At 37.0% G+C, this 26,515-nt stretch overlaps 1 protein-coding gene across 1 annotated transcript in view; it reads right to left on the minus strand.

The window, feature by feature from the left end:
- The window catches only part of LOC128235945 (cubilin-like), a 103,844-nt gene that overhangs the window by 77,020 nt on the left and 309 nt on the right, over window positions 1-26,515 (minus strand). The window contains exons 2-17 of the mRNA XM_052950732.1: window positions 25,219-25,348; window positions 18,972-19,145; window positions 18,506-18,631; window positions 18,103-18,156; window positions 16,045-16,083; window positions 15,517-15,618; window positions 14,309-14,412; window positions 13,262-13,391; window positions 12,290-12,458; window positions 11,065-11,196; window positions 9,697-9,792; window positions 8,522-8,655; window positions 7,916-8,105; window positions 6,780-6,895; window positions 4,342-4,410; window positions 3,429-3,603 (exon numbers count right to left, since the gene is read on the minus strand). Of these exons, the coding sequence (XP_052806692.1) occupies window positions 3,429-3,603; window positions 4,342-4,410; window positions 6,780-6,895; window positions 7,916-8,105; window positions 8,522-8,655; window positions 9,697-9,792; window positions 11,065-11,196; window positions 12,290-12,458; window positions 13,262-13,391; window positions 14,309-14,412; window positions 15,517-15,618; window positions 16,045-16,083; window positions 18,103-18,156; window positions 18,506-18,631; window positions 18,972-19,145; window positions 25,219-25,348 (1,940 nt within the window). The remainder of the gene's footprint in view (window positions 1-3,428; window positions 3,604-4,341; window positions 4,411-6,779; window positions 6,896-7,915; window positions 8,106-8,521; window positions 8,656-9,696; window positions 9,793-11,064; window positions 11,197-12,289; window positions 12,459-13,261; window positions 13,392-14,308; window positions 14,413-15,516; window positions 15,619-16,044; window positions 16,084-18,102; window positions 18,157-18,505; window positions 18,632-18,971; window positions 19,146-25,218; window positions 25,349-26,515) is intronic.

The raw sequence follows: 26,515 nt of genomic DNA on the forward strand, positions 1-26,515 counted from the left end.
TCCAGAGAGCCCTTCGAAGTCGAGAGAGCCCTTCTGAAGTTGAGAGAGCCCTTCGAGGTCCAGAGAGCCCTTCGAAGTCGAGAGAGCCCTTCTAAGTTGAGAGAGCCCTTCGAAGTCGAGAGAGCCCTTCGAGGTCCAGAGAGCCCTTCGAAGTCCAGAGAGCCCTTCGAAGTCGAGAGAGCCCTTCGAGGTCCAGAGAGCCCTTCGAAGTTGAGAGAGCCCTTCGAAGTCGAGAGAGCCCTTCGAAGTCAAGAGAGCCCTTCGAAGTCCAGAGAGCCCTTCGAAGTCCAGAGAGCCCTTCGAAGTCGAGAGAGCCCTTCGAAGTTGAGAGAGCCCTTCGAGGTCCAGAGAGCCCTTTGAAGTCCAGAGAGCCCTTCGAAGTCGAGAGAGCCCTTCGAAGTCCAGAGAGCCCTTCGAAGTTGAGAGAGCCCTTCGAAGTTGAGAGAGCCCTTCGAAGTCGAGAGCCCATCGAAGTCGAGAGAGCCCTTCGAAGTTGAGAGAGCCCTTCGAAGTCGAGAGAGCCCTTCGAAGTTGAGAGAGCCCTTCGAAGTCCAGAGAGCCCTTCGAAGTCCAGAGAGCCCTTCGAAGTTGAGAGAGCCCTTCGAGGTCCAGAGAGCCCTTCGAAGTCGAGAGAGCCCTTCGAAGTCCAGAGAGCCCTTCGAAGTCGAGAGAGCCCTTCGAAGTCGAGAGAGCCCTTCTAAGTTGAGAGAGCCCTTCGAAGTCGAGAGAGCCCTTCGAAGTTGAGAGAGCCCTTCGAAGTCGAGAGAGCCCTTCGAAGTTGAGAGAGCCCTTCGAAGTTGAGAGAGCCCTTCGAGGTCCAGAGAGCCCTTCGAAGTTGAGAGAGCCCTTCGAAGTTGAGAGAGCCCTTCGAAGTCCAGAGAGCCCTTTGAAGTTGAGAGAGCCCTTCGAGGTCCAGAGAGCCCTTCGAAGTCGAGAGAGCCCTTCGAAGTCGAGAGAGCCCTTCGAAGTTGAGAGAGCCCTTCGAAGTCGAGAGAGCCCTTCGAAGTTGAGAGAGCCCTTCGAAGTCGAGAGAGACCTTCGAAGTTGAGAGAGCCCTTCGAAGTCGAGAGAGCCCTTCGAAGTTGAGAGAGCCCTTCGAAGTTGAGAGAGACCTTCGAAGTTGAGAGAGCCCTTCGAAGTTGAGAGAGCCCTTCGAAGTCCAGAGAGCCCTTCGAAGTTGAGAGAGCCCTTCGAGGTCCAGAGAGCCCTTTGAAGTTGAGAGAGCCCTTTGAAGTTGAGAAAGCCCTTCGAAGTCGAGAGAGCCCTTCGAGGTCCAGAGAGCCCTTCGAAGTCCAGAGAGCCCTTCGAAGTTGAGAGAGCCCTTCGAGGTCCAGAGAGCCCTTCGAGGTCCAGAGAGCCCTTTGAAGTTGAGAGAGCCCTTTGAAGTTGAGAAAGCCCTTCGAAGTCGAGAGAGCCCTTCGAGGTCCAGAGAGCCCTTCGAAGTCCAGAGAGCCCTTCGAAGTTGAGAGAGCCCTTCGAGGTCCAGAGAGCCCTTCGAAGTCCAGAGAGCCCTTCGAAGTTGAGAGAGCCCTTCGAGGTCCAGAGAGCCCTTCGAAGTCGAGAGAGCCCTTCGAAGTCGAGAGAGCCCTTCGAAGTTGAGAGAGCCCTTCGAAGTCGAGAGAGCCCTTCGAAGTTGAGAGAGCCCTTCGAAGTCGAGAGAGCCCTTCGAAGTTGAGAGAGACCTTCGAAGTCGAGAGAGCCCTTTGAAGTTGAGAAAGCCCTTCGAAGTCGAGAGAGCCCTTCGAAGTCGAGAGAGCCCTTTGAAGTCGAGAGAGCCCTTCGAAGTCGAGAGAGCCCTTCGAAGTTGTTAAGATTTTACACAAAATGCCTCTACCAGACTAAGATTATGACAAGTTTTCTGCAGGCGGGTAACCATATAATGATGTTATGTATGTTAAGTGGTATAACTGCAATTCTTAACAATTAGCCATGGTACTTATAAGAGGCTATGTACAAACACTGCTAATATTAGTGAAACAAACAGAAGAAATAATTTACCCATGATTCTTAGAGCTGAGTAGTACCTTATTATATCATGCATAGGACACACTTTTTTACCCCCAATTATCGTCTTAAAAATTGCCTGCGACCTTTCTATGCTATTAGAATTTCATTTGTGTTTTTTCCAAGTCCATTTCAGGTCGAAAATATCGGACCAGGGAAGAACGCGGTAATAGTAAGTATCTGTACTGCGTCACCGAAGAGAACAACTGACATCTAGGTAAAATCACGCAAGTTAACACACGCAGAAATATATTGAATGTTTACTTTAAAATGATTTATTGAGAAATAATAATATTGTTTACTTTTTTACAAAAAGGACGCTACTCACAAAAACTCGATGTGAGTCAGCACTTTAACTGGATTGAGTTATAACGACAACGGAAAATCGGGAAAGGAGGTAAATATCAATTAATCGTTGTTCATGATTTTAATGTTTCGATATTTTACAAAACATTTTGTTGTATGTTACTGTTTTAAAAAATTAATAAAGGAATGTGCATAAAGCAAAGTAGCATTATTGTCACTATCAAATCTTTTCAAATGTGCGAAGGTGTGAAAAACACCCGCTGTCTGTCATTAGAAAAACATCAATAGAACAAACTATTGCGATGGTAATACCGTATGGTTGTTTGTTCACACTTTACCCGTCGTGCCTTCCGCTGGCAAGGCTAATTACCGACACACATTAATTATGCCTGACGTGCTTTAATCCGCGCAGCGACAAGCCTTATCAAAACAATCATCAGTTTTGACAATACACAGTTTTGTTGCGGTTGCAATGGTTGACTGTCATTCAGAAGGCATGTCGAGACTTTTGCAACGGTTGCAACGGTTGACTGTCAGTCAGAAGGCATGTCCGGACTATTGGACTATTATGGCATTTGTATAAGTCTTATAATATGCGTGAATGTTCTCAAAATGTCAAGACATATATATATCATTGTTGTGTACGCTAAATTACCGAAATACGACGATAATTATCGAAATACACAAGACAGTTATTGAAATATGCCTTATATACAATTTTTTGTTTGTTTTTTACTTCAATACATGTTATAAATACTTTACCAACCTCAATTTTTCGTCTCCGATTTTGACATTTTTCCGCTGCGTCCTATCTTATATATTAATGGGTTTTACCCGTTTTCTCAACTATTTTTTAGCCTGCGTCCTATCTATGCTAGCGTCCTATACATGATATAATACGGTAAGCAAAATGGAATTTGGATCAATCAGTCTCTGCTTTGATAACCACTTTGAGATTCCTCAATATCTTGTACTAGAACTTACTTGTTTGAGAACCCGCCAGATAATAAATATCAAATTTAATGCAAATTTGATCATTCATATAAAAGATGTATCACTGTTTATAACTGTTCTTGACCTATAGATGTGAGTAGTCAGAATTCCTAAAATAATCTTACTAGGATCCCGAGACGTCCACTGCACGGTGAACCCATCTGACGCTATGTTTGTATCCGATTTGAACCAGAAATACAGCTGGTGATGAGTGGAGTTGATTGGTTGGCCGTTGTTAGGGGGTGTCGACCCGCAGTATCGACCAATCGCATATGAGGCTGCAGTGGGGCCATCATTTACCTAAAAAAAAAGTGCATAGATACTTAATCATAATTTGTGCCCTGTATTTAAAACACTATTAAAGTGTTGTAAAGTTGTTAGAATTATTGACATATTCTTAATATTTGTTCCATTCATTCTGGTGCAAAATATTATTTTTCAAAAACAAGGCTTCTGACTATACAGTCGCAACGTGTGGCTGGAACTCGCTTGGCTCGAATACCTCATTGTTTCGAAATAGATGTAAAGGACCAAATTCTTTATACTGAAAGTAAACATTCCCGCTTGGCTCAAATTTTATGAGGCTCGAGGTATTTTCGAGGTCTCTTAGAGTTCGAGCGAACAAGGTTCGACTGTATATATATATATATATATATATATATATATATATACATGGGTCAAAACTGCCATGCAAAAAGGTTTTATTAATTCTGACATAATCTATTTGAACCATAATTCTGATATTAAATTGTTATCATCTTGGCCATTTCATCAAGAGTTCTATGAATGATTTGGTACTTAGGAAAGATTATCAATAGTAGTACTGCACTGTTGAAAATCTTGCCTACTTATGTAATTGGCCCAAGGACTCTCGAGGTTCCCCCCCTTCCTTTGCATGATGGAACCCAGAACCTCTCTGCATGCAGACACTCTACCACATGCCTATATAACTAGTTATATGCATATCAAATACTTGGTTACTCTTATGTTCCATGATCATAATAATATGTCTGAATAAAATTCAATTCAATTCAATACCTGTAGATGATCGTAGATACACTGTGGGTGAGCCTCTATGTTGAACTGGGGGAAAGTTGCTTGAATGACCTGAAATGTTTTTTAAAATTAGTTTAATATAATAATTTCCTCGTTATACACACTCTTACACCTATAACATCTTGGTAAAAAAAGTGTTAGTACCGGTAATATCAAAATGTGCCAGTTACAAAAATACTGCCCCATTTTCATGCAAGTCCTTAGTTCAAATTACAATCATATCACACAGGGAAATTATTAGTAAATCAAGTTTTATACTTCAAGAATTGTTTTATTTGCTCATCAAAGTGACCATCAAGGCTATCATAATGTAGCCAATAACCTTACTGCAGTGACCAGGGCTTCTAAAAGTTTGAAACCTCAATCGGTCCGGGCGGGCGTCAAACTGAACCCCACCTCCCCCACCCAAAAAAACAAAAACAACAACAACAAACACACAAAATAATAACGCATAAGGAATGAAATCTACCTGGTAGACATACCCAGTAATTTTTTTAAATGGAAAAATACGAAATAACTGCTAAACTTAAATAAATTGTAAACTATGTTGTACTTCAGTTAGTAAGTTTCAATGCATTGTACACATCGATGCCAAGTTTATGTCAGTTTTCGACAATTTTCTTTTTTCCCCGCTATTTTATCATACATGAGACAGCCCCTTTAAAGCTGGATTTTTTTTTGATGATGCAATTTTGCAAACCTAGGATTCGAGCTAGTGACCTTGTATTTTTAACCAAAAAGACCCATATTTATACTTATCGGAGATATCGTTCATACAAATAACCTGATCAACAGAAACTATTCCATTTGTGTGAGGAAAAATGAACATTTTATAAATACATCAGCTTTTCCATAAGATCTGTCCCAGAGACCTAGTTTTTTACCCTAGATGACACACTTTATTATCTAAGATTTCATGTACACAAATATTTTTAAAGTCAATTAAAATTTAAATTTTTAAAAAATATGGGTAGTTATGAAATTCATGAATGGGATGTGTGTTTATAAAATAGCAATTGAATTTAGTTGTTGACTGATATTGATACAGATAGGTAAACCGTTTGGTAAGCATAGATTTTTTTTTATGACATCGGGATAATATTTCCTAAGATTTGACCTAGTGACCTAGTTTTTGATCTGAGGTGACCCATATTCACAAATGTTTAAGACAACATGTAGACAAATATTCTGACCAAGTTGCATAAAGATTTGACAAAAATTAATGAATTTTTAAGACAATGGAATTCTTCTTCCTAAGATTTGACCTTGTGACCTAGATTTTGACCGGGGAAGACCCATATGAAAGAGCTTTCAAGATATTATGCAGACAAATATTCTGACCAAGTTTCATAAAGATTTGACAAAAATTGTTGAGTTTATGACGTGGAAATATTTTCCTAAGATTTGACCTAGTGACCTAGAATTTGACCAGGGATGACCGATAAAAAAATAAGCAAGATATTATGCAGACAAATATTCTGACCAAGTTTCATCAAGATATGAAAAAAAATGTTGAATTTATGACGTGGAAATATTTTTCCTAAGATTTGACCTAGTGACCTAGATTTTGACCCGGGTTGACACATATTAAAAAATATGCAAGATATAATGCAGACAAGCATTCTGACCATGTTTCATCAAGATTTGGTAAAGATTGTTGAATTTATTACCGTGAAGTATTTCTTCTAAAGATTTGACCTAGTGACCTAGTTTTTGACCCGAGATGACCCATATTCATATATATTCAAGATAATATGCCAAAAAATAGTCTGATCTAGTTTGATAACCATTGGATAAAAAGTCTTGATTTTATTACATAAAATGAAAACTTGAACGCAGAATTGTTAACGCCCACCCGCCCAATTGACCGCCCCCCCCCCCACCCCCCGACTGCCCGTTTTTTTCCCCATTCTATAACCAGTAATTTTTCGATGAAAAATCCGGTTAAAAATGGTTCGTTCTTATTTTTATTGAAATCAATGATATGAAGGTTCTCAGATGACGATTATCCATTAATATTTTGCCAACCTTATGGTATTTTCTGACCAGTGTAAACGAAAAAATATTTTTGCAACTGTACACCAGTCTGATTTTGAAAGCACTCAATGCTGATTTCAAAATTAAATCCTGAACTTAAGAACCCTCTTTAAATCTCATGGATCCAATTCTATCAAGCTACTTACAGGAAGCACATCGTCTCACCTCATGAATTACAAATAAAACAAGTTTATTCAAAGTGAGCAACAATTTTAGTATAAACCAGGGTCAGTAGCTCATTAAGTATGAAATCACTGCCCAACAAATGAATCAGCTAAGTCAAGTAGGCTAATAGACAAAATAAAGGGCATGTAATTCTGGGTGCTGATTAGCTAGATAACAATTGATAATCTATAAAACAAATAGCAGTTAAATCAACTTACCTTGCCATAAGTTGTTGTAATAACCCATGCACAGCTAACACTGTGTGGATACTGTGTGCCCACCACTGCTGGGTACCGGAACGAGCCAGACTCTCCACTCAAATAGGCACCACATGCTGTATGGGATTAAACAAAGTTAGAGGGGAAATATGAATTATCACCCATCCCCCTCTACAGTGGTCGAAATTAATACAAGCCTGCAAAGCCTGCACTGGTAAAATGTCTTCTTGGCTTGCTCAAATTCTGAATTTTATATAGCAGGGCTAATTGTTCAAAAATTTGATGCCAAGTAAGAGTATAAAAATTCGGGCTTCTTCATCCAAAAGTCTAATTTCGATGACTGCCTATAGGAATGCCATGAGTCGTGGTAATGACCCGAGCACAGCTAACACTGTTGGGGTTATAGGGGCCATCTTCTGAATGAGCCTATGGCAGATCATAAATTCAGTTGAAATCAAGTTAGTGTCAAAATAAATCTGGAGTCTTATTCAATATGGTTTTTATGTTTGTTTTTTGACATGCCTCAATGATTCTATTCAGTCTATTGACCAGTTATTCTCAAAGTCCTATCAAAACACTTGGATTCTCATCTTAAATTAAGTGAAATTTAAGGTGGTTATTAAATGCAGTCTCTGGCCTAAAAAGTCAAGTCATACCACTTGTTTCAAAATATATCTCAGTAGGACCAACATAAAAATGTTAAAAAATGAACTTATGATACATTTAAAAGTAGATATGATGTCTCCCATTGTGTTCATCCCATTACAGCTGGGTACCATAATGTACCATGGCTGTATGGGATAAAACGCAACTTTGTTATGGAGATATATATACAGACACCTACCCCATCTTGGATAGTTGAAGGTTAATTATGGTAATAATTTAGACCAAGCACAACGTTCATTTCTATTGCTGGTTTAAACCTAACTATATGAAGAAAAACCTGTTGGATAGATTGTTTCTCAGAGTATTCGCTTATGAACAATATTAATTATATCAATTCAAATATGTTAGTTTTGCTTTATAAGTAAGTGCACATGTTCCCTTTAAATGAATAAATTTTGAGCAAAATAATTTTAAGATATTTGTAAGGGTCAACTACAATTGCAAGAAAAAAAATAACAAATTAAACCCACCTGATTGCTCGACTTCACAGTTGCTGCCAGTATTGGAATCTGTGCATGTACATAAGTAGCCATTAAGCCGGTCTGTGCATGAGCCCCCATTTTGGCAGGGTGATGAGGCGCAATCATCAACGTCTGTCTGACAGTTCTGACCTGTATAACCTGGCTGACATACACATCGGTATGAGTTGGAGTCTACATTCTGAAATATGGATTAGACCTTATAATGAAAGAATGTTATAACGGTTAAATGAAGCCACATCTTGCCACAGTAATTATGTACATTTGTAAAGGACAGTCAGACAGATTAGGTTCTTAACAGTCACGCCCAGTCCATAATTATTCTGCAATAAGAAATAGACTAATGAAACAATAGTTTACATGTGTGGACATTCAAAGTGCCTCAAAATTTGCCAAAAATGTATATAAGGCGTCTTATGTACCACAACTTTTAAACAAATTTTCAAACTAAATTTATTGGAATGAGATAACAATTCAAGGGCTATACGTCTGAGCATGAGTCTGAAACTCAGACTCAAGACGTAATGAATATGGACCCAGCGCATAACATATCCAATAAAGTTGTAAAATGCCAAGAAATCCCTTACAACCCTTTACCTGGCAGACAGCACCATTCATACAGGGGCTGCTCCCACACGGGCCCGTAATTGGTCCCTGGGACACACAGCCTGTGGCCCCAACCCCGTTACCTACATAGCCTGGGGGACAAGTGCACACACGACCTTCAAAGCCTGCAATAGTAATATAGACGGAAATGTTTTATATTTGTAAATAAATATGACAATGGCTATGCTATAAGGCCTCTGATTTATGTGTTTAATTTTCATTCCCGCCAGCTCCTGTCTGAAACACCACACTGCAGCATAATTTTAAACACTTATATTTTATAGAAATCTGGCTTTGCCAATAAGTTGTCCGAACATGTGGACCCATAGGGCACAGGATCGCTCATCTGATACATGGAAGTCAGGCCATGCAGACCTATTGTGTTCATTAGATATTTCTAAGATTTACTAGTGTCCTCCAGTTTAACACCCGGCAAAACCCATACTAAATCTTGGCTTAGATTTTGGTAAAGACAGTCATTTCTGATCCTACAATGAAAATCAAACTTTCCATGGAGTTTATTTCCCACAAGACCCATATTTGAACTTGACCAAGATATTTGGAAGACAATAATTTTCTGCAATTTATTTTCGGCTTAAAGGTTAATAACAAGGTTAATCTAGGTTTTGACTCGAGGACCTAGTCTTTTATCAAAATCATTGTGATAAAATTTCACAAAAATAGGATGATATATTCAACTACATTGAAACTTCATCTAGACAATAATTCTTACCAAGTTTGGCAATAGTCTGTGGAAAAAGAGCATCTATTGCATATACAAGACTTGACCTTGCGTTCTACTTTTTACGCAAAATGACCCAAACTCGAATATGTCTGAGATTCTGAACATTTTTCTGAGGCATTGGTCGAAAATTGTAGCCACTATTGTGTTAACTAGGTGTTTTTATTAGAGAATAGATTAAACATTGTGTAAATGTAAAGCTCACATTTGACTGTTTTGTGTTCAGGTGAGCTAACCATCAGAGATGACGCCAAAAACTAGACAAACTTATGGCTTTTTTTATTACAAAAATAAAAAAATAAATCTGCACATTAGCCATTTCTTTTTCACTGAGCTAGTAGGCCAGGGTGATTTTGTGACTGAGTACAGACTTGAAATTAAGTCAGGATGCTGCTAACAAACATCTTTTAAAGTCTGGTCTCACCTGGACTTTCAGTACACGCAGCCTGTGGATGACAGCCCCCATTGTTGTTCTGACACATTCCCACCCACGTACAGGTAGCACCATTCCCTTGAAAACCTGTTGAGAAAGATACTGTGAAATCATTAATGTTCGTGGGGCATTAATGTTCGTTGTTTTCATGGGTTGAATATTCAGATCCACGAATTCAAGATCCCACGAAATATAGACCCTTTATTCACTTTTTCAATTGCCATGTTATGTACATACTCTAGATTTTCGTTAAAGAGGCCGCAGTATACAGGTTAATTTACGTCTCACTGTATATCTTATTATCATCGTTTTGTTAATATATTATATCTGCCTTTAAAATACAATAAACCAAATCATTTTAATGTGTTTGAACCAAATGACAGAAGCGCGTGCCTAAACATGTGCTGTTCATGAATATCTCCAGGCTAACAAGATGTGAGTGATGAGTGTTGGTTCTCGATTCTTTTCTTCAATGAAACAAATAATCGATTATATTGGAGGTTTTGAGTACCCAACGTGACATTGTACAAAACAACGCGTTCAATACAATTATGAAACAAAAACATGTGAATAAATATTGAACATCAGCTATCTTTTGGGATTGTTTTCTCAAATATACGTACCTTCTCTGTGTTTTCACAGTTTGCAAAATTCCTAATTGGCATTCAATGGCTTTGCCTATCTGTATTTATGATCAGGGTACATCTTCTTTTATGATCTTAATTTCCAATTAAATCGATAATGGACATGGGTATATGCACTAATTGGCATGTCGTACCACTATAGCAAGTGTCATAAACCGTGTGACGTAGAAGATGGAAATCACGGGCCAGCGCATGGAGATAACGCAGACGATCTAGGACAATCGCAGTTTTGATTTTTTTTCAAAAATGAAAAAACCACGAATTCAAGTACCCACGAAATTGTAATTTTTCGACAAACCACGAAATTTCATGCCAACGAATATAAATTATTTCACAGTATAATATTTTATGACATTTCCTAGGGTTTATGCCCGAAGCTTTCAAATACAAATATTTGAAAGCTACCAGTTTTACAGTTCTTATCGTCTTGACCTTAACCCATTGTGTTGAATAAATTGAAAAATAACCTTGATGTTGACAAGGACTACATTTCCTTGACTCCTCTACATAGATGTTGAACAACCTCCATCCTTGTTGCTTTGAGATTGGCCTCATCTGCGATTATTGAACACAAAGCTTGACCTTTACCTTACCTGTAGGGCATAATGCTCATGTCCTTTATCCCTGTTTTGAGACTGCACCATAGTATATATAGAAAAGCCTTCATTGTTCCCGTTTCTTTGACCCTATATAAGGACCTTGACCTTGACCTTACCTGTAGGACAGGGACCACATGTCCTTGACCCGTCTGTGTTTACACATTGCACCATAGGAGATGTGGAACAGCCTCCATTGTTCACTGCACATTCATTCACATCAGTACATGTAAAACCGTTTCCTTGGTAACCTACAAAAATAATATCCTTTAAGTTGATAATATATTTTTTCTCTATTTAAATTATTGAAGATAAACTTGAGAGTGTTTGTTTCTTACCTACCTAGCTGTTCTTATTTTCTGTGACATAACACTTTAAAATGCATACTTCAACAGTCACATCACTGTTCATTTTTAAGTGTCTACTTAAAGTTTAAGTTGGTTATATCTGTGATTATCAACCTTATATTTTACAAGAATCCATTTTTTCAGTTACATTGAAAATTGTGATTATCTTTATTCTGTAAAAATATGTTTTTTTGTTTAGATAATATTTTATGCCAGTGTTCCTTGTTCACATGATATAATTTTATAAACATAATAATATGTCTCATTCTCCATCTTTGAACTTTAAAAAAAAAAACTTGTATATTTCACCTAACTCATTATCGTTATCATTATTATTTTGTTTTAAACATGTTTTAATGTTAATATTGTTTATTGCATTGTTTTGTCAGATGCTCAAAATGAGCCTTGACTAATAAAACGTTCAAGCTACAAGCATGCTACTTTATCAGTAGTAGCCTCCCTTTCTCCACAAATACATGCAGACATATCCATCAAGGATATGAACCTTTCAAAGTTCAGTCTATTCAATACCTAGCTCAACTCCTTTTACCACTTTACAAGAATGCATTGGTCAAATTATAATGAATTTTAATCTGTTAGAATCATATTCTCTTATAGATTATATTGATATAGATTTTGGTACAAAACTTGAGCAAAATTTGTTTTAGAGCAAGAAATTTACTTCAGTAATAACTCAAAATCATGAAGCTGCACTCAACAGTTCTTTGCATATTTGATGACCACATTAAAGAAGTTAAAACACAATTTGTGTAAAGTATTCAAAAAAATAACATAAAACGCTAAAAACGATATGAAAGAACCAGAATTTATTTCCTTTCTACCTATGATATATGCATAAGATTTTAATCATGTACACAGTTGAGTAAATACTGGGGACAGGTCCATGAACATCCCCATTCTGGAGACCCTTAATTGGGTTAATTTATCAGTTTTTTCGCTAAACTGGGTAAAATCAATCTTTGATTGTGGGGATTACCTGCTGGGCAAGAGCCACAGGTGAAAGAGCCCGGCAGGTTAATGCAGGGAACCAAAGGGTTAGCTGAGCAGGGGTGCCGGTTCCCATCACATTCATTGACATCCACAACACACGCAGGGTCCGATCCTGATGACGTCCAGCCATCGTCACATATACATGTGTACTTGGGCTGAAAATTCATTTGTGGTATAAAGATTTACAGTGAAATTCTGACCGTATTAATAGTGTGGGCCCCCAAAGTTCAAATATTGCTACAGAAAAAGGTGCGCATCTGTGCTGCCTGAAGATATACATTATAATGTATATAACCATTATCTTTGTCTAAGAAGTATGTACCTATATTTAACTTTTCAGCTAAAAAGTACATTTTCTAAATGGTGAACAAAATGGCCACCACTTAAATATCAGTTCAACAATCATTGTTCAAAGCTTATCATGCAATACGGTCATTAAATAAATAAGGGACATGCCACCTTGAACTATATTGCATTGTGTTTGACCTAGTGCCCTTGAATGTTATTATACGAAGCATTTTTTAAGGTAATTGTAATCTGAATTTTATTTAATATTTTGTTGCGCATAGCATAAATTTAAGCCAAGTTTCAATAGTTAGTGTAATATCGACCACTAACTTGACATAAAACAGTGTTACAACATTCACAAACAGGTGCCTAAGTCAGTCCAGATAGTGCAGTGATAAGAACACATGCTTCTAACTAAGGTGTCTCAGGTTCCTCACCTTGCCAAGGCACACGTGAGTTTATTAGGTGGTCACCAGGATGGACAAGCCAGTTTTCCCTGGGTATTCAGACAATTTTCCCCATGAACATAAGACAACACCTACATTGAAGTTATGTTCTCATGGATTTGCAACAAAATACAATATCTGCCAATAAATCATGTTTAAATAACATGTTTTAAAAGGCTGTGAAATGAATAATATTTAAAATTAATCTCAGCTTGCATAAGTACCTGTCCAGCTAGTGTACGCGCAGAATTCACACACGTGCCATGACCGCACATTTCTGACGAGGATGCCCCTGTACAATCATCATGCGTCTCTGTACAACGTACGCCATGATAATTGGCCGCACACTGACATCTGGAAAATAAATTAAATAATTTTTACTTATTCTTAAGTCCACTTTATCCATGATCTACCCCAATATTATTGAAGGATGGACAGAAACTAAAAACTTTGGGGCAGTTTAAGTTTAACTTACTTAATATCAACAAAACTTCATAAGATCAAGAATATAAGTAAAAGATTGTGATGTGTTCACTAACTGAATTCAGTGTTATTTCTATTTTCAAAATGGCTGTGTCTTACACATATGGTAAAACTTTTTTGTTTAAAATAAAAAATGTTTCTACTTGGCAGTCATTGATAAGAGGGTCCTTCTTTTACTATGACAAAAACATGGTTTGCAAATAAAACTTGAATGCTAATGTTTTTATATCAGTAAGATTACTCTCCCTTTCACCACTTTGTCTGTACCTAGGCCCCATTTCAATATAGATAGTAAGGCTTAAGTCTGTAAATTTCCTAGATCTTAGTGTAAACTGCGTTTCAATAAAAAAAATCGTTAGGGCATTATGTATAGGTCAAGGTTATAAGTCACAAGCCGGGTGAAACTTGTATGGATGGGAAAACCAAACAAAAGCTTTGAATGAAAATAGGGCATTTATATCGTAAAATGAAACGTACCGTAAGTCAATAGCTTGTGTATAATAACATCTCCAAAAAAACATATCTTGGTGCACAAAAATACCGTAAAGGCATGTATCACATAGACTCTGGTCCTAACTTTACGGGTGTATCTATTACCGGTAAGCAGCGTACGGTTTAAGCCCAAGATATCTTATTGAAATGGGGTCCCGAGCCATGATTTTGGTAACTTACGAGTCCCCATTCATACATACTGTAATAACGATGGTTTTGTTAGTGTTCAGACCAGATAAAATAACAAATGAAAAACCCGTGTATAATATTTCTCATTGCACCACAAAATAACTTACGTAAAACCTCCGAAGGTGTTAACACACGTAGCGCCGTTCTGACAACCAAGATCTGTGCCGGCGTAAACCACACACTCATTGACATCATCGTTACAAGTAGGTCCCTAAAATAAACAAGGGGATGTAACTCCAGTGTGAATGTTTCCTGAAAATATCAAGGGCCATGTGTTCATGCATCAGTCTTAGAAGGATTGATAGTGACTATGCAACCAGTGCAATCATTGATTGACAGCTGTACAATGGTCTATTTCAATGAAAAAATCTGATTATTAGATTCAACATTGGGTAAAACAATGTACTTCTACAAACTTATCGATGATTACTTTAACCTAAAAGTCTATACAAAGAACAAGAATTACCTTAGAAGTGACTAATTTGAAGAATTACATTTATTCCTTGTTACTAAGAATAGGCAATAATTTCAATGTTTATTTATCAGTCTAAATAAAAATCTACACAATGTAGCAAGATTTGCTCCCCTTGCTTCAAGTGTATGGTTAATGATGAGATCTTAACAATCTCTGCATACAACTTATTTATTTTACAAAAAAAAACATGAACATCCATTGACAAAGTTGCTCAGAATTTATTGATGTTTAAGCAGGTATTAATGTTTTTTGCTGCAACTTATATATTAGCTAGATAAACAGGATATCTCGGATAGTTTTTAAATGTAAAAAAGAAAGTCAGCCTTTTTTTGTTGTTGTTGTAAGAAAATTGTGACGCTTTGTTGTATTTTTGTAGATGGCCATCAAAGGAAGCTTACTGTGAAGTTTCAATAAATTTGACCCATTTTTTTCAGAGGAGATGTTTTTAAAGCAAATCAAGAAGTCGGCTATTTTAATGTTGTTGCTGAAGTTGAATGGAGATGTCTTTTTGCAATTTTGTCAAAGGTTAAACTAGGAAGCTTCCTGTGAAGTAGCATTGAATTTGGCCTGATGGTTTCAGAAATGTCTTTCAAGCAATTATTGATGTACGGACAGATAGACGCAGGGTGGAGACCAATCTTAATAGCTCATTTTAAGCACTTTGTGCTTAGGTGAGCTAAAATATCTACAACACAATGACTTAACCTGGAATGTATCTGGGCATCTACAGAAGAACGTTATGTATGTGTAGATATACTGTACATGATTCAAGCAATTTAAACTCATCTGGGTAATCAGTGAAAAAATATTTAATATTAGAAATATACACAATGACTGTACCTGGAATGCATCCGGGCATCTGCAGAAGTACCCGTTGTATGTGTCCACACAGACTCCTCCATGGCTACAAGGATTGCTGGCACATTCATTTGTAGTCAAAAGCTGAAATGAAAAGTTAAGGAGCATGTAAAGTGTCTTACAGCAAGCTAGGCACATTCAGCAACAAAGGTTTATCAGAACTTATCTCTCTTTTGGACAATTACCAATTAGGCGCGAGGGACAGTATAATATAATTATATAATTACAGAAATCAAAGCACTGAAAGTACTTACAGGGCAGACAATTTTATCTTACAAAAGCATGTTATTGTGCACTCAATTTGTAATCTTTCAAAAATGTTCAACTCTGAGTGTTTATCTTGTGTGTCTTTATTATTTACACTATTTTTCTGTAACCCTTCAATTTTTAAAATTTAACAAAAAGTAACAACTTTTATTCCATCAATTACTTCTAGATGATTATTAATATATACATGTTGTATAACAATTTGTCATAGTCACATTACACTAAAGACGTAACACTGTTTACCTGCTGAAGATTTTCTACTGTAGTTTGAAGCTCTCGGACCTGAAGTGTGGAAATAAATATAACCTGAAGTGTGGAAATAAATATGACCTGAAGTGTGGAAATAAATATAACCTGAAGTGTGGAAATAAATATGACCTGAAGTGTGGAAATAAATATAACCTGAAGTGTGGAAATAAATATGACCTGAAGTGTGGAAATAAATATAACCTGAAGTGTGGAAATAAATATGACCTGAAGTGTGGAAATAAATATGACCTGAAGTGTGGAAATAAATATGACCTGAAGTGTGGAAATAAATATGACCTGAAGTGTGGAAATAAATATGACCTGAAGTGTGGAAATAAATATGACCTGAAGTGTGGAAATAAATATGACCTGAAGTGTGGAAATAAATATGACCTGAAGTGTGGAAATAAATATGACCTGAAGTGTGGAAATAAATATGACCTGAAGTGTGGAAATAAATATGACCTGAAGTGTGGAAATAAATATAACTTTTTTATTCAGTTTCATTTTATAAATTATTAATTCTATAAAAAGTTTCACATTATTCACCAGTCTTCAAACTTTTAAATAAACTTATATATAAGGAATATAACTGCAGAGAACCCTAAAAATAAAGATAAAAAAACATGTCATCAAAATGTGTTAAATGAGATTACAGCGCAACATGCATGTAACTTCATATGTGGATTGAAGAAAGCAGGTCTCTTTATCCTTGTCTTTGGCTTCACTATGAATGTACAGGCAGACAAAGAGTCAATTGTTCAGAACTTTGTCTAGTTTTTTGTTAAAAGTTAACCTTGTTGTTAACTTTGATTTTTGCAACTGAGATGGACACACTTGTGATTCTAACTATAAGTAATTCTAACAAAGTATGAGATACCTGTTTAAGATATACTTGTTTTATCTAAATGATATTGAGCATGTTTCAAGAGATCACATGTAAAAAAAAATTGTGTTGTTGACAATGTTGTTAACTTTTTTAAAGTTCTAAACATTCGGCCCAATAATAGGCAGTTTTCATGCATACCAAATAAAATTCAATTAAGCTGAAATATAGCCAGCAAGATGACAAGAAACCACAATGATATGTTTAATAAGCAGAAAGCAAGTATAAACAACAAAACAACATTTTCTCATAAATAATTAAAGTGATAATGTAATGATATATTTAATAAGTGGGAAAGCAAGTATAAACAACAAAACAACATTTTCTTATAAATAATTAAAGTGATAATGTATCACCCATATTTTTCAAGCTATACAGAATGACGATAAATAGAATACACTCTTTGATCATGCAATTTAAAATTAAAGCAGATTACACAGCCAGCATCAGTTGAAGTAAAGGTCAAATATTTTTTTGGCAGGTAGTTTTGTGGCGTAAGACCCATCTCTCACCAACAAGCAATCAATTCTTATCCCCACCAGGTATTTTTTCTTAAGGCATTCCTAAATAGTGCTAAACATGGTTTATACCTTAAGGTAACAGACTCCGGCCACATGACTTACCTACATCACAGAATCATGCATGATTCTTTAAGCTAAATTCACAGAATCTAGCATGTAGCTAACATGAACTCAAGAATGCCTCCATAAGCTAACCCAGAGTTAAGAATGATTCAATAAGTTAACACAGGCTTGAGCATGATATACCATAAGCTAACACAGACTTGAGCATGATTCCATAAGCTAACACAGACTTGAGCATAATTTCATAAGGTATTCCGTATTAAGCTAACACAGACTTGAGCATGATTTCATAATAAGTTAACACAGACTTGAACATGATTCTATCAGTTATCGTAGACTCTAGCTTGAGTCTATAAGTTAATGCAGACTTGAAAATGATTCCATAAGCTAAAACAGTCTTGAGCATTCATATTATATTAGCTATCACAGACTCAAGCATGGATCTATAAGCTATCACAGACTGGAGCAAATATTCCATACAGACTTCAGCATAATTACAAAAGCTATCACAGATTCAAGCATTAATCTTTTACAAAGCAGAATAAAGCTGCAACATGCTTGCTATTGTGATATTTTATATACTTGTCTCCGAAGTCTTCGCAGAGTTCGTCTAGTTGTGCGGTCAGGACTATTACTCTGACAAAGCATTTTAACATATAAAACAATCAAGAAAAAATAACTTTTAACAACTATGAACAATTATTTCTAAAACCTTACCAATAAAAATCTTTTCTAACAGGTAAAGACTGAGTTTAAAGTATGCATATAATAAATGGCTGAAGAATTCAGTTACATTAAACAGTAAGTTTCATTCTTAATAAATATTTTAATAATGTTATAATTTACCTATTTATCTATGTAAGCATCAGTTTAAAGAGAAACTTATTACATAGTCACAGGTACCAGCAAACAGTTTAAACCTGAGAATGGAAATGACAAATATAGAAAATGAGACAAAAAATTCCTTGATTAAAAATTCCTTTACCCCGTTTTCCAGCGTCGTGACTCTGCCTGTAAGGGCAGTAATTAGGGAGGCAACTTGCCCTGTTGACTGTAGGTTGGACAAGCTGGCTTCGACACTTGACAGACGAGACCCTATGTTGTTGGGAAGCTGAAAAATTGATGATTTTTTTCTAATAATTTATACATACAATTACATTGGCTTATTTTTGGCTTCAAGCATTTAAATCAAATATACTCCTTCTTCAGTGGGAGAAGAAATGAGAGAAAATATAAAGGGAAACAGAATTTGCAAAGGTAACTTTAAATTAATAAAAGATGAAATCCTTTGAAATTTTGAATACATTAAATATACATATCCATTACATTAGGCGTTTCTTTAAAAAAAATTCTAATCATTATGACTGTTACTTATTGTCACCAATGGAAGTTTTATTGCTCAGCTAAATATGTAATACATCGAAGCATGGCCATCCCCATCCATAACTTACTGTTGCCTGTAGCAAATCAATTCTGTGGCCAAGGGTAAGTAACTGTGTCTGGACTGTGCCCGTTGGTTGGAGATTATTCAGACGAGACTCGAGGTTTGCCAGACGAGACTCGAGACTAGACGAGGCAGTTGGAGCCGTCTGAAGTTGTTCAATGGCCAACTTATTGTTCTTGACCTGTAAAAGAGAGATGGTTCTTCAAGCCATTGTTGAAATATTGAGTATTATACATCAATACAATTGCCATTTTAATACTTGAAATGTTGAACTTTTCCAGTTGTACTGATGTCTGTCTCTCACCAACTATTGTTGGAAAGTAGACTATTTTATGGTCTCTTGAAATAGAAGATCTGATCAGTACATCTGGCCCCAATATTTCGAAACATCTTAAGTCCCTTATGGATTATGCTAAGCTCACTATTTTTGTATTTGCATAATTTGTGAAATATTTACATTCTTATGAGTGTTAAAAAACTTTGTACTTTAACAAGAAATTATCTTTATGATTATCACAATTAACTAATTTTTCTTTGGTAAGATCAGGACTAGGTAACTTGGCTTTATTAGATAAGCTACTTAAATTTGTTCTGTTTAAGAACTTTTGAGTCATTTGGGCCTGGGCCATTATTCACTTATGTCTTGACTCTGTGTTTGCGACTCAGTACTCAAAACTACATATAGTTGAACACCTCTATTCCGAACAACGTTTATCCGAAATTATCTCTTTTTCGAAATTATTTTCGGTCCCAATTTTACTCCTTCTTTGTTTTACTAAATTTTTGGTCTTTAATCCGGAATCGCTATTCCGAAATAATCGCTATTACGAAGTAAATATTACGGTCCCAATTTGGTATTTCACACCTATTTATCAATTCTTATTTCGAACTCGATCATGTCATAGTTTTTCACACCATACTGCGAATGCAATCGGGCATCGGCTTGAGGTGACAATGGAGCACAATTAGCACTTGTTAAAGAATGACATTAGGCACGCGTTTGTTACAAACATCGATGTCAGAAAATGAGAGTTCAGCAAGACATCACATCATTCTTTAAAAAATAGACCGAACGATACTGATTAAACAACATGTAATTTCAGTGCTATTTAAACATGCTTTTTATACACTGTGCTATGTTTCGAATGCATACATGTGCTGTCATTTTGTTTTAAATGTTTTATGTTGTTTAATAAAGAAGTATAATAACAAATTATTTGTCAATTATTAAACACTAAATCAACAAGTATTTTTGTATACAAAAGATAACTAAAACCGAGTGTATTGTATTGGTAATGTGTAACCGACATTGCAATTTTCATGACTTAGTATTTCACGTCATCTATTATTCGAGAACGCTGTCATTTGTGGAAAATTGTTAATCCGAAACACCGCTATTCCGAAGTGATTTGTTGGGTCCCTACAATTTTGGATTAAGGGTATTCAACTGTACTTAATGATTTTGTAAAAATGCTCTCTGACCCTCTCAACAATAGAGTAATATTGCTAAAATATGCTGTATCTGTTACAAACAACATAATTATTCTTAACTCAGGCCCAATGCATCTTTTGTCATTATTATGATATATAAGACATTTTGAAACATTTAAGGTTTCCTTTTCTGAGACTGAGCCTCAAACTTAAGATGTTCAAGAGGTAACTGAATATGGGCCCAAGGACAATGATTACGAACAGTTTCAAGTCTGTTGTAACTTTCTTTCTAGTTGAGTTTGGATGATGAATTTTGCAGAACTTTATAACTATTCAAAATTTTACAATTATTCACATTTAGTTTTGTAAAACAAATGGAATAAAGATGATTTTGTAATTTAAAAAAAGTGCTTTTCTGAGTCTGAGTCTAGACTTTGACTTGAGAATGTTCGTAATCATGGCCCCTGGAGTCTGAGTCTAGACTTTGACTTGAGAATGTTCGTAATCATGGCCCCTGGAGTCTGAGTCTAGACTTTGACTTGAGAATGTTCGTAATCATGGCCCCTGGAGTCTGAGTCTAGACTTTGACTTGAGAATGTTCGTAATCATGCCCCTGGAGTCTGAGTCTAGACTTTGACTTGAGAATGTTCGTAATCATGGCTCTGGAGTCTGAGTCTAGACTTTGACTTGAGAATGTTCGTAATCATGGCCCCTGGAGTCTGAGTCTAGACTTTGACTTGAGAATGTTCGTAATCATGGCCCTGGAGTCTGAGTCTAGACTTTGACTTGAGAATGTTCATAATCATGGCCCCTGGAGTCTGAGTCTAGACTTTGACTTGAGAATGTTCGTAATCATGGCCCCTGGAGTCTGAGTCTAGACTTTGACTTGAGAATGTTCGTAATCATGGCCCCTGGAGTCTGAGTCTAGACTTTGACTTGAGAATGTTCGTAATCATGGCCCCTGGAGTCTGAGTCTAGACTTTGACTTGAGAATGTTCGTAATCATGGCCCTGGAGTCTGAGTCTAGACTTTGACTTGAGAATGTTCGTAATCATGGCCCCTGGAGTCTGAGTCTAGACTTTGACTTGAGAATGTTCGTAATCATGGCCCCTGGAGTCTGAGTCTAGACTTTGACTTGAGAATGTTCGTAATCATGGCCTCAAGGATTACGGTCTCAAGCAAATCTTAAAACTGAATCTCTTAATTTTATGGTAAATCTCCATCTTTCTGAGCACTGGTGGTAAAAAGTGCTGAATTTATTACCACGTGTATGCTCAAACATCATTAATGATTTGTTTTTCATTTGAGACTACCATGTGCCCATGTTTCAGCAAAACCTAGAAATAACCTCAAATTCTAATTCATTAAAAAAATCATAGTCTTCACAATTTTTGTATCAAAACATGAAAACACAATGACTCACAAAATTTTGATCAACTGAAACACTACCAGCAACACTACCCGTAACACTACCAGTAACACTACCTGGATCACTACCTGAAACACTACCTGAACACTACCTGTAACACTACCTGTAACACTACCTGTAACACTACCGGTAACACTACCTGTAAAACTACCTGGATCACTACCTGGAACACTACCTGTAACACTACCTGGAACACTACCTGGATCACTAACTGTAACACTTCCTAAACCACTACCTGGAACACTACCTGGAACACTAACTATAACACTTCCTGAACCACTACCTGGAACGCTACCTGGATCACTACCTGGAATACTAACTGTAACACTTCCTGAACCACTACCTGTAACATTACCTGGATCACTAACTGTAACACTTCCTAAACCACTACCTGGATCACTACCTGGAACACTACCTGGATCACTACCTGGAACACTACCTGGATCACTACATGGAACACTACCTGGAACACTACATGGATCACTACCTGGATCACTACATGGAGCACTACCTGGAACACTACCTGAATCACTACCTGGATCACTACCTGGAACACTATTGGAACACTACCTGGAGCACTACATGGAACACTACCTGGATCACTACCTGGAACACTACATGGAGCACTACCTGGAACACTACCTGAATCACTACCTGGATCACTACCTGGAACACTATTGGAACACTACCTGGAGCACTACATGGAACACTACCTGGATCACTACCTGGAACACTACATGGAACACTACCTGGAACACTATTGGAACACTACCTGGAGCACTACCTGGAACACTACCTGGAACACTATTGGAACACTACCTGGAGCACTACATGGAACACTAACTGGATCACTACCTGGAACACTACATGGAACGCTACCTGGAACACTATTGGAACACTACCTGGAGCACTACATGGAACACTACCTGGATCACTACCTGGAACACTACATGGAACGCTACCTGGATCACTACCTGGAGCACTACATGGAACGCTACCTGGATCACTACATGGAACACTAACTGGATCACTACCTGGAGCACTACATGGAACGCTACCTGGAGCACTACATGGAACACTAACTGGATCACTACCTGGAGCACTACATGGAACGCTACCTGGATCACTACCTGGAACACTACATGGAACACTACCTGGAGCACTACATGGAACACTAACTGGATCACTACCTGGAGCACTACATGGAACGCTACCTGGATCACTACCTGGAACACTATTGGAACACTACCTGGAGCACTACCTGGAGCACTACATGTAACACTAACTGGATCACTACCTGGAACACTACCTGGAACACTACCTGGATCACTACATGGAACGCTACCTGGATCACTACATGGAACACTAACTGGATCACTACCTGGAGCACTACATGGAACGCTACCTGGAGCACTACATGGAACACTAACTGGATCACTACCTGGAGCACTACATGGAACGCTACCTGGATCACTACCTGGAGCACTACATGGAACACTACCTGGAGCACTACATGGAACACTACCTGGATCACTACCTGGAACACTACATGGAACGCTACCTGGATCACTACCTGGAACACTATTGGAACACTACCTGGAGCACTACATGTAACACTAACTGGATCACTACCTGGAACACTACCTGGAACACTACCTGGATCACTACCTGGAACACTGCCTGGATCACTACCAGGAGCACTACCTGGAGCACTACCTGGATCACTACCTGGAAAGCTACCTGGAGCACTACCTGGAACACTACCTGGATCACTACCTGGAACGCACTACCTGGAACGCTACCTGGATCACTACCTTGATCACTACCTGGAACACTACCTGGAAGACTTCCTAAAACACTATCTGGGAGCACTACCTGAAACTCTTCCTGGAACACTACCTGAAACTCTTTCTGGAACACTACCTTGATCACTACTTGGAACTCTACTGGATAGCTACTTGAAACACTACTTGAAACACTACCTGAAATACTTCCTGTACGTGTATATCTATGTGTGCATCTAGCAAGTATCTGCATATATAAATTGAAAGTCAAATGTCAAAACCAAGTTTTAAACCTGAACTGCAATTTGTGCACACACACACAAAATGCATGTACTGGTCTTGTCTTTCTACCTCTCTATCACATCATGTACACTGGCAGAGTAAAGCACAAATGTTAACTGATCTTCTAGTTTACAATGCAAAGTCAGATACCTCAATTAGTAATCTGGTACAATAATCATTACCAAAAGAAGATAAACAATTCATTCAATTATAGTACTAGATCCCTGCATTTCAAATGATCACCGTGAACAATACCCCATACTTGAGAACTGTTCTGTCAGCAATCACAGAATGATAGTCAGCCAAAAACCCAATCTACAGCAAAAATAACAATATACCATAACCAGTCTTTCAAATAAACATTTTAAATAAAACAAAATAAAGATTGATTTTGACGACAGTATGATTTTTAACCACAGTCAACACCCTCACCCAATTTAAAAACAGAACGTTATATAAATAAAAGACATGTCAATGATCTGGCCCAAAATTAGTAACTTAAAAGGTAAATTTGTCAACATAAAAAATAATTTATCTTGAATATCTTACATAGAATTTCTTTAAAATGTCTCAAAACTCTTCAAAATAAGACTATATCACAAAATATACCAAACACAAAATAGCTTCTTAGCTTGATCCCAATATATGAGAATTAAGATTGTTCGAGAACCAGGGGCCTGACCATATGTATGTCTTCTATGTTATTTGCTTTTTGAAAAAAATTGCAATCATAAAACATCTCATGATGATTTTATATGACTTGTTTCGTGTTGCAATGTAAGTATGGAACATTAGATCTGCTTCAGTCTTGTCATAATTTATTACGGCACTATAAAGACACCCCTGAATTAAGTATAACTGTATTGGTTTTAGTTATTCACGTAGATTTACCAATGCAGGGTTCTTAAGATAAGGGATGATAGGGTATTTGTATTTTACTTATGTTACATTATGAAATACTCATTTGAATTATTTCAATTTAATGGGAGTACACCTAGATGTAAAAATCCTCAAATAAAAATGGCGAATGGCACATGCCTCTACTAAAATTATCCAAGTGAACATTTCATGTCAATATGGTAGAGAAATTATGTATACAGTACAGTACCGTTAAATGAAAACAAATACACCATTTCAGACTTTAATTATGCATTATTTTCCCATTTCCATATTTAGAACGTATTTTGGGGTTTCTATGGGAATGAAACTCACACGCCCCTACAGTGAGCCCCCTCTGGAGTCAAATCCTGGATTGGCTCCTTTACACATGTGGTTTTGTTTACAATTTTCATATTCATTGGTATTACTTGAATAATTCATGGACTTACTGTTTGTGTGATGACTGCAAGATTATCCCCATTGACATTGACAAAACCCCCGTTCGTGGCTCTAAATGTTATATTGTGGTTTGTCCCCGTCTGAAACACGAGGTGTCCATTCTGTGTAAGAATTCTGGGTCTGAAAATATTTGTAAACATGTAACATTATATGCTTTTAAAGGGCTGGCTGACATCAAGCAGTGTCCTCAATAAGAACCGGCTGCCGGCCAAAATGGACGGTTCAAATGGCAATAGGCCCGGTTCAAATTTGGAAAACTAAATGAATTTTCATTAGTAGAATAAGTAGAAGCTGGTCGTTTACTTTAGTATTTGAGACGGTTCAACCAAAACTTATTGAGAATCCTGCATCAAGTGTACAGTCTTATTAGTCTGAAAAAAGTTCAAAGTGCAGTAATATATAATAGTTGTATGTTTTCCACTTCAAAGAAGGTATACATGGTTAAAGGATTCTCCGTTTGGAACTAAATTAGTCCAAAAATCAGTTATCCAGTATCAACAGATAATGAGAAAAGAAAATTTAGTAAGAATTAAGTATGATAACTAATATGTCCTACACTACAGGCTACAGATGAACGTCAGTTTATGTCACCTCAGATTAAAAGATATTCATGGATCGGTGATATCCCAAAGTGTAATTACTATAAGACACATGCATTAATAAAGCAAATACATTGTTTGCAATTGTCCGAAAATTACAATCCGAGACGAATACAAATAACTTGTTTTATAAAGGTAAAAACTTGTGAAGATTTTAAAATTATGATGACTGCGAAAGTCTTTTAAAAGAACCAATATTTTCCATGTTTATTAATCAAAACATCTAAATTAGATTACATTTGCATAAATGTTGCAAATCAATGCTGTGTTGCTTTTTTTGACAAATGGCGGGAAAATGGTTTAGTTATTTTATGGCACGAATAAAATTTGTTCGACGATCCGATTACTCTTGTTTCGCGCTTGTTTGAGTCTCCAAAAGCAAGTTATATTGTATGTTATAAATAGAGTGCATGACTTACGGCGGCAATCATTTAAACAAATGAAAACGCGAGACGCGCTCTGTAGAAAGATCTACTAACACCCCCTGGCCCGCCTCGCGTACCGAATACCGTCCCACCCAAATCATCTGCGTAACAAATAGTTTCATACAGGACTCGGAGTTCGAGAGTCTGCAAACCAAACAATGCCGATATCTGCCAGTGTCTGCGAACCACGTACCATTCGAGTTCATGAGCCCCAGGTACTAGGTAAAAATCCCCTGAATACAACATCGACCAAAAAGAGGTGC

Source organism: Mya arenaria, chromosome 5 (genome assembly GCF_026914265.1).
Source record: "Mya arenaria isolate MELC-2E11 chromosome 5, ASM2691426v1".
Classification (NCBI taxonomy): Eukaryota; Metazoa; Mollusca; class Bivalvia; order Myida; family Myidae; genus Mya; species Mya arenaria.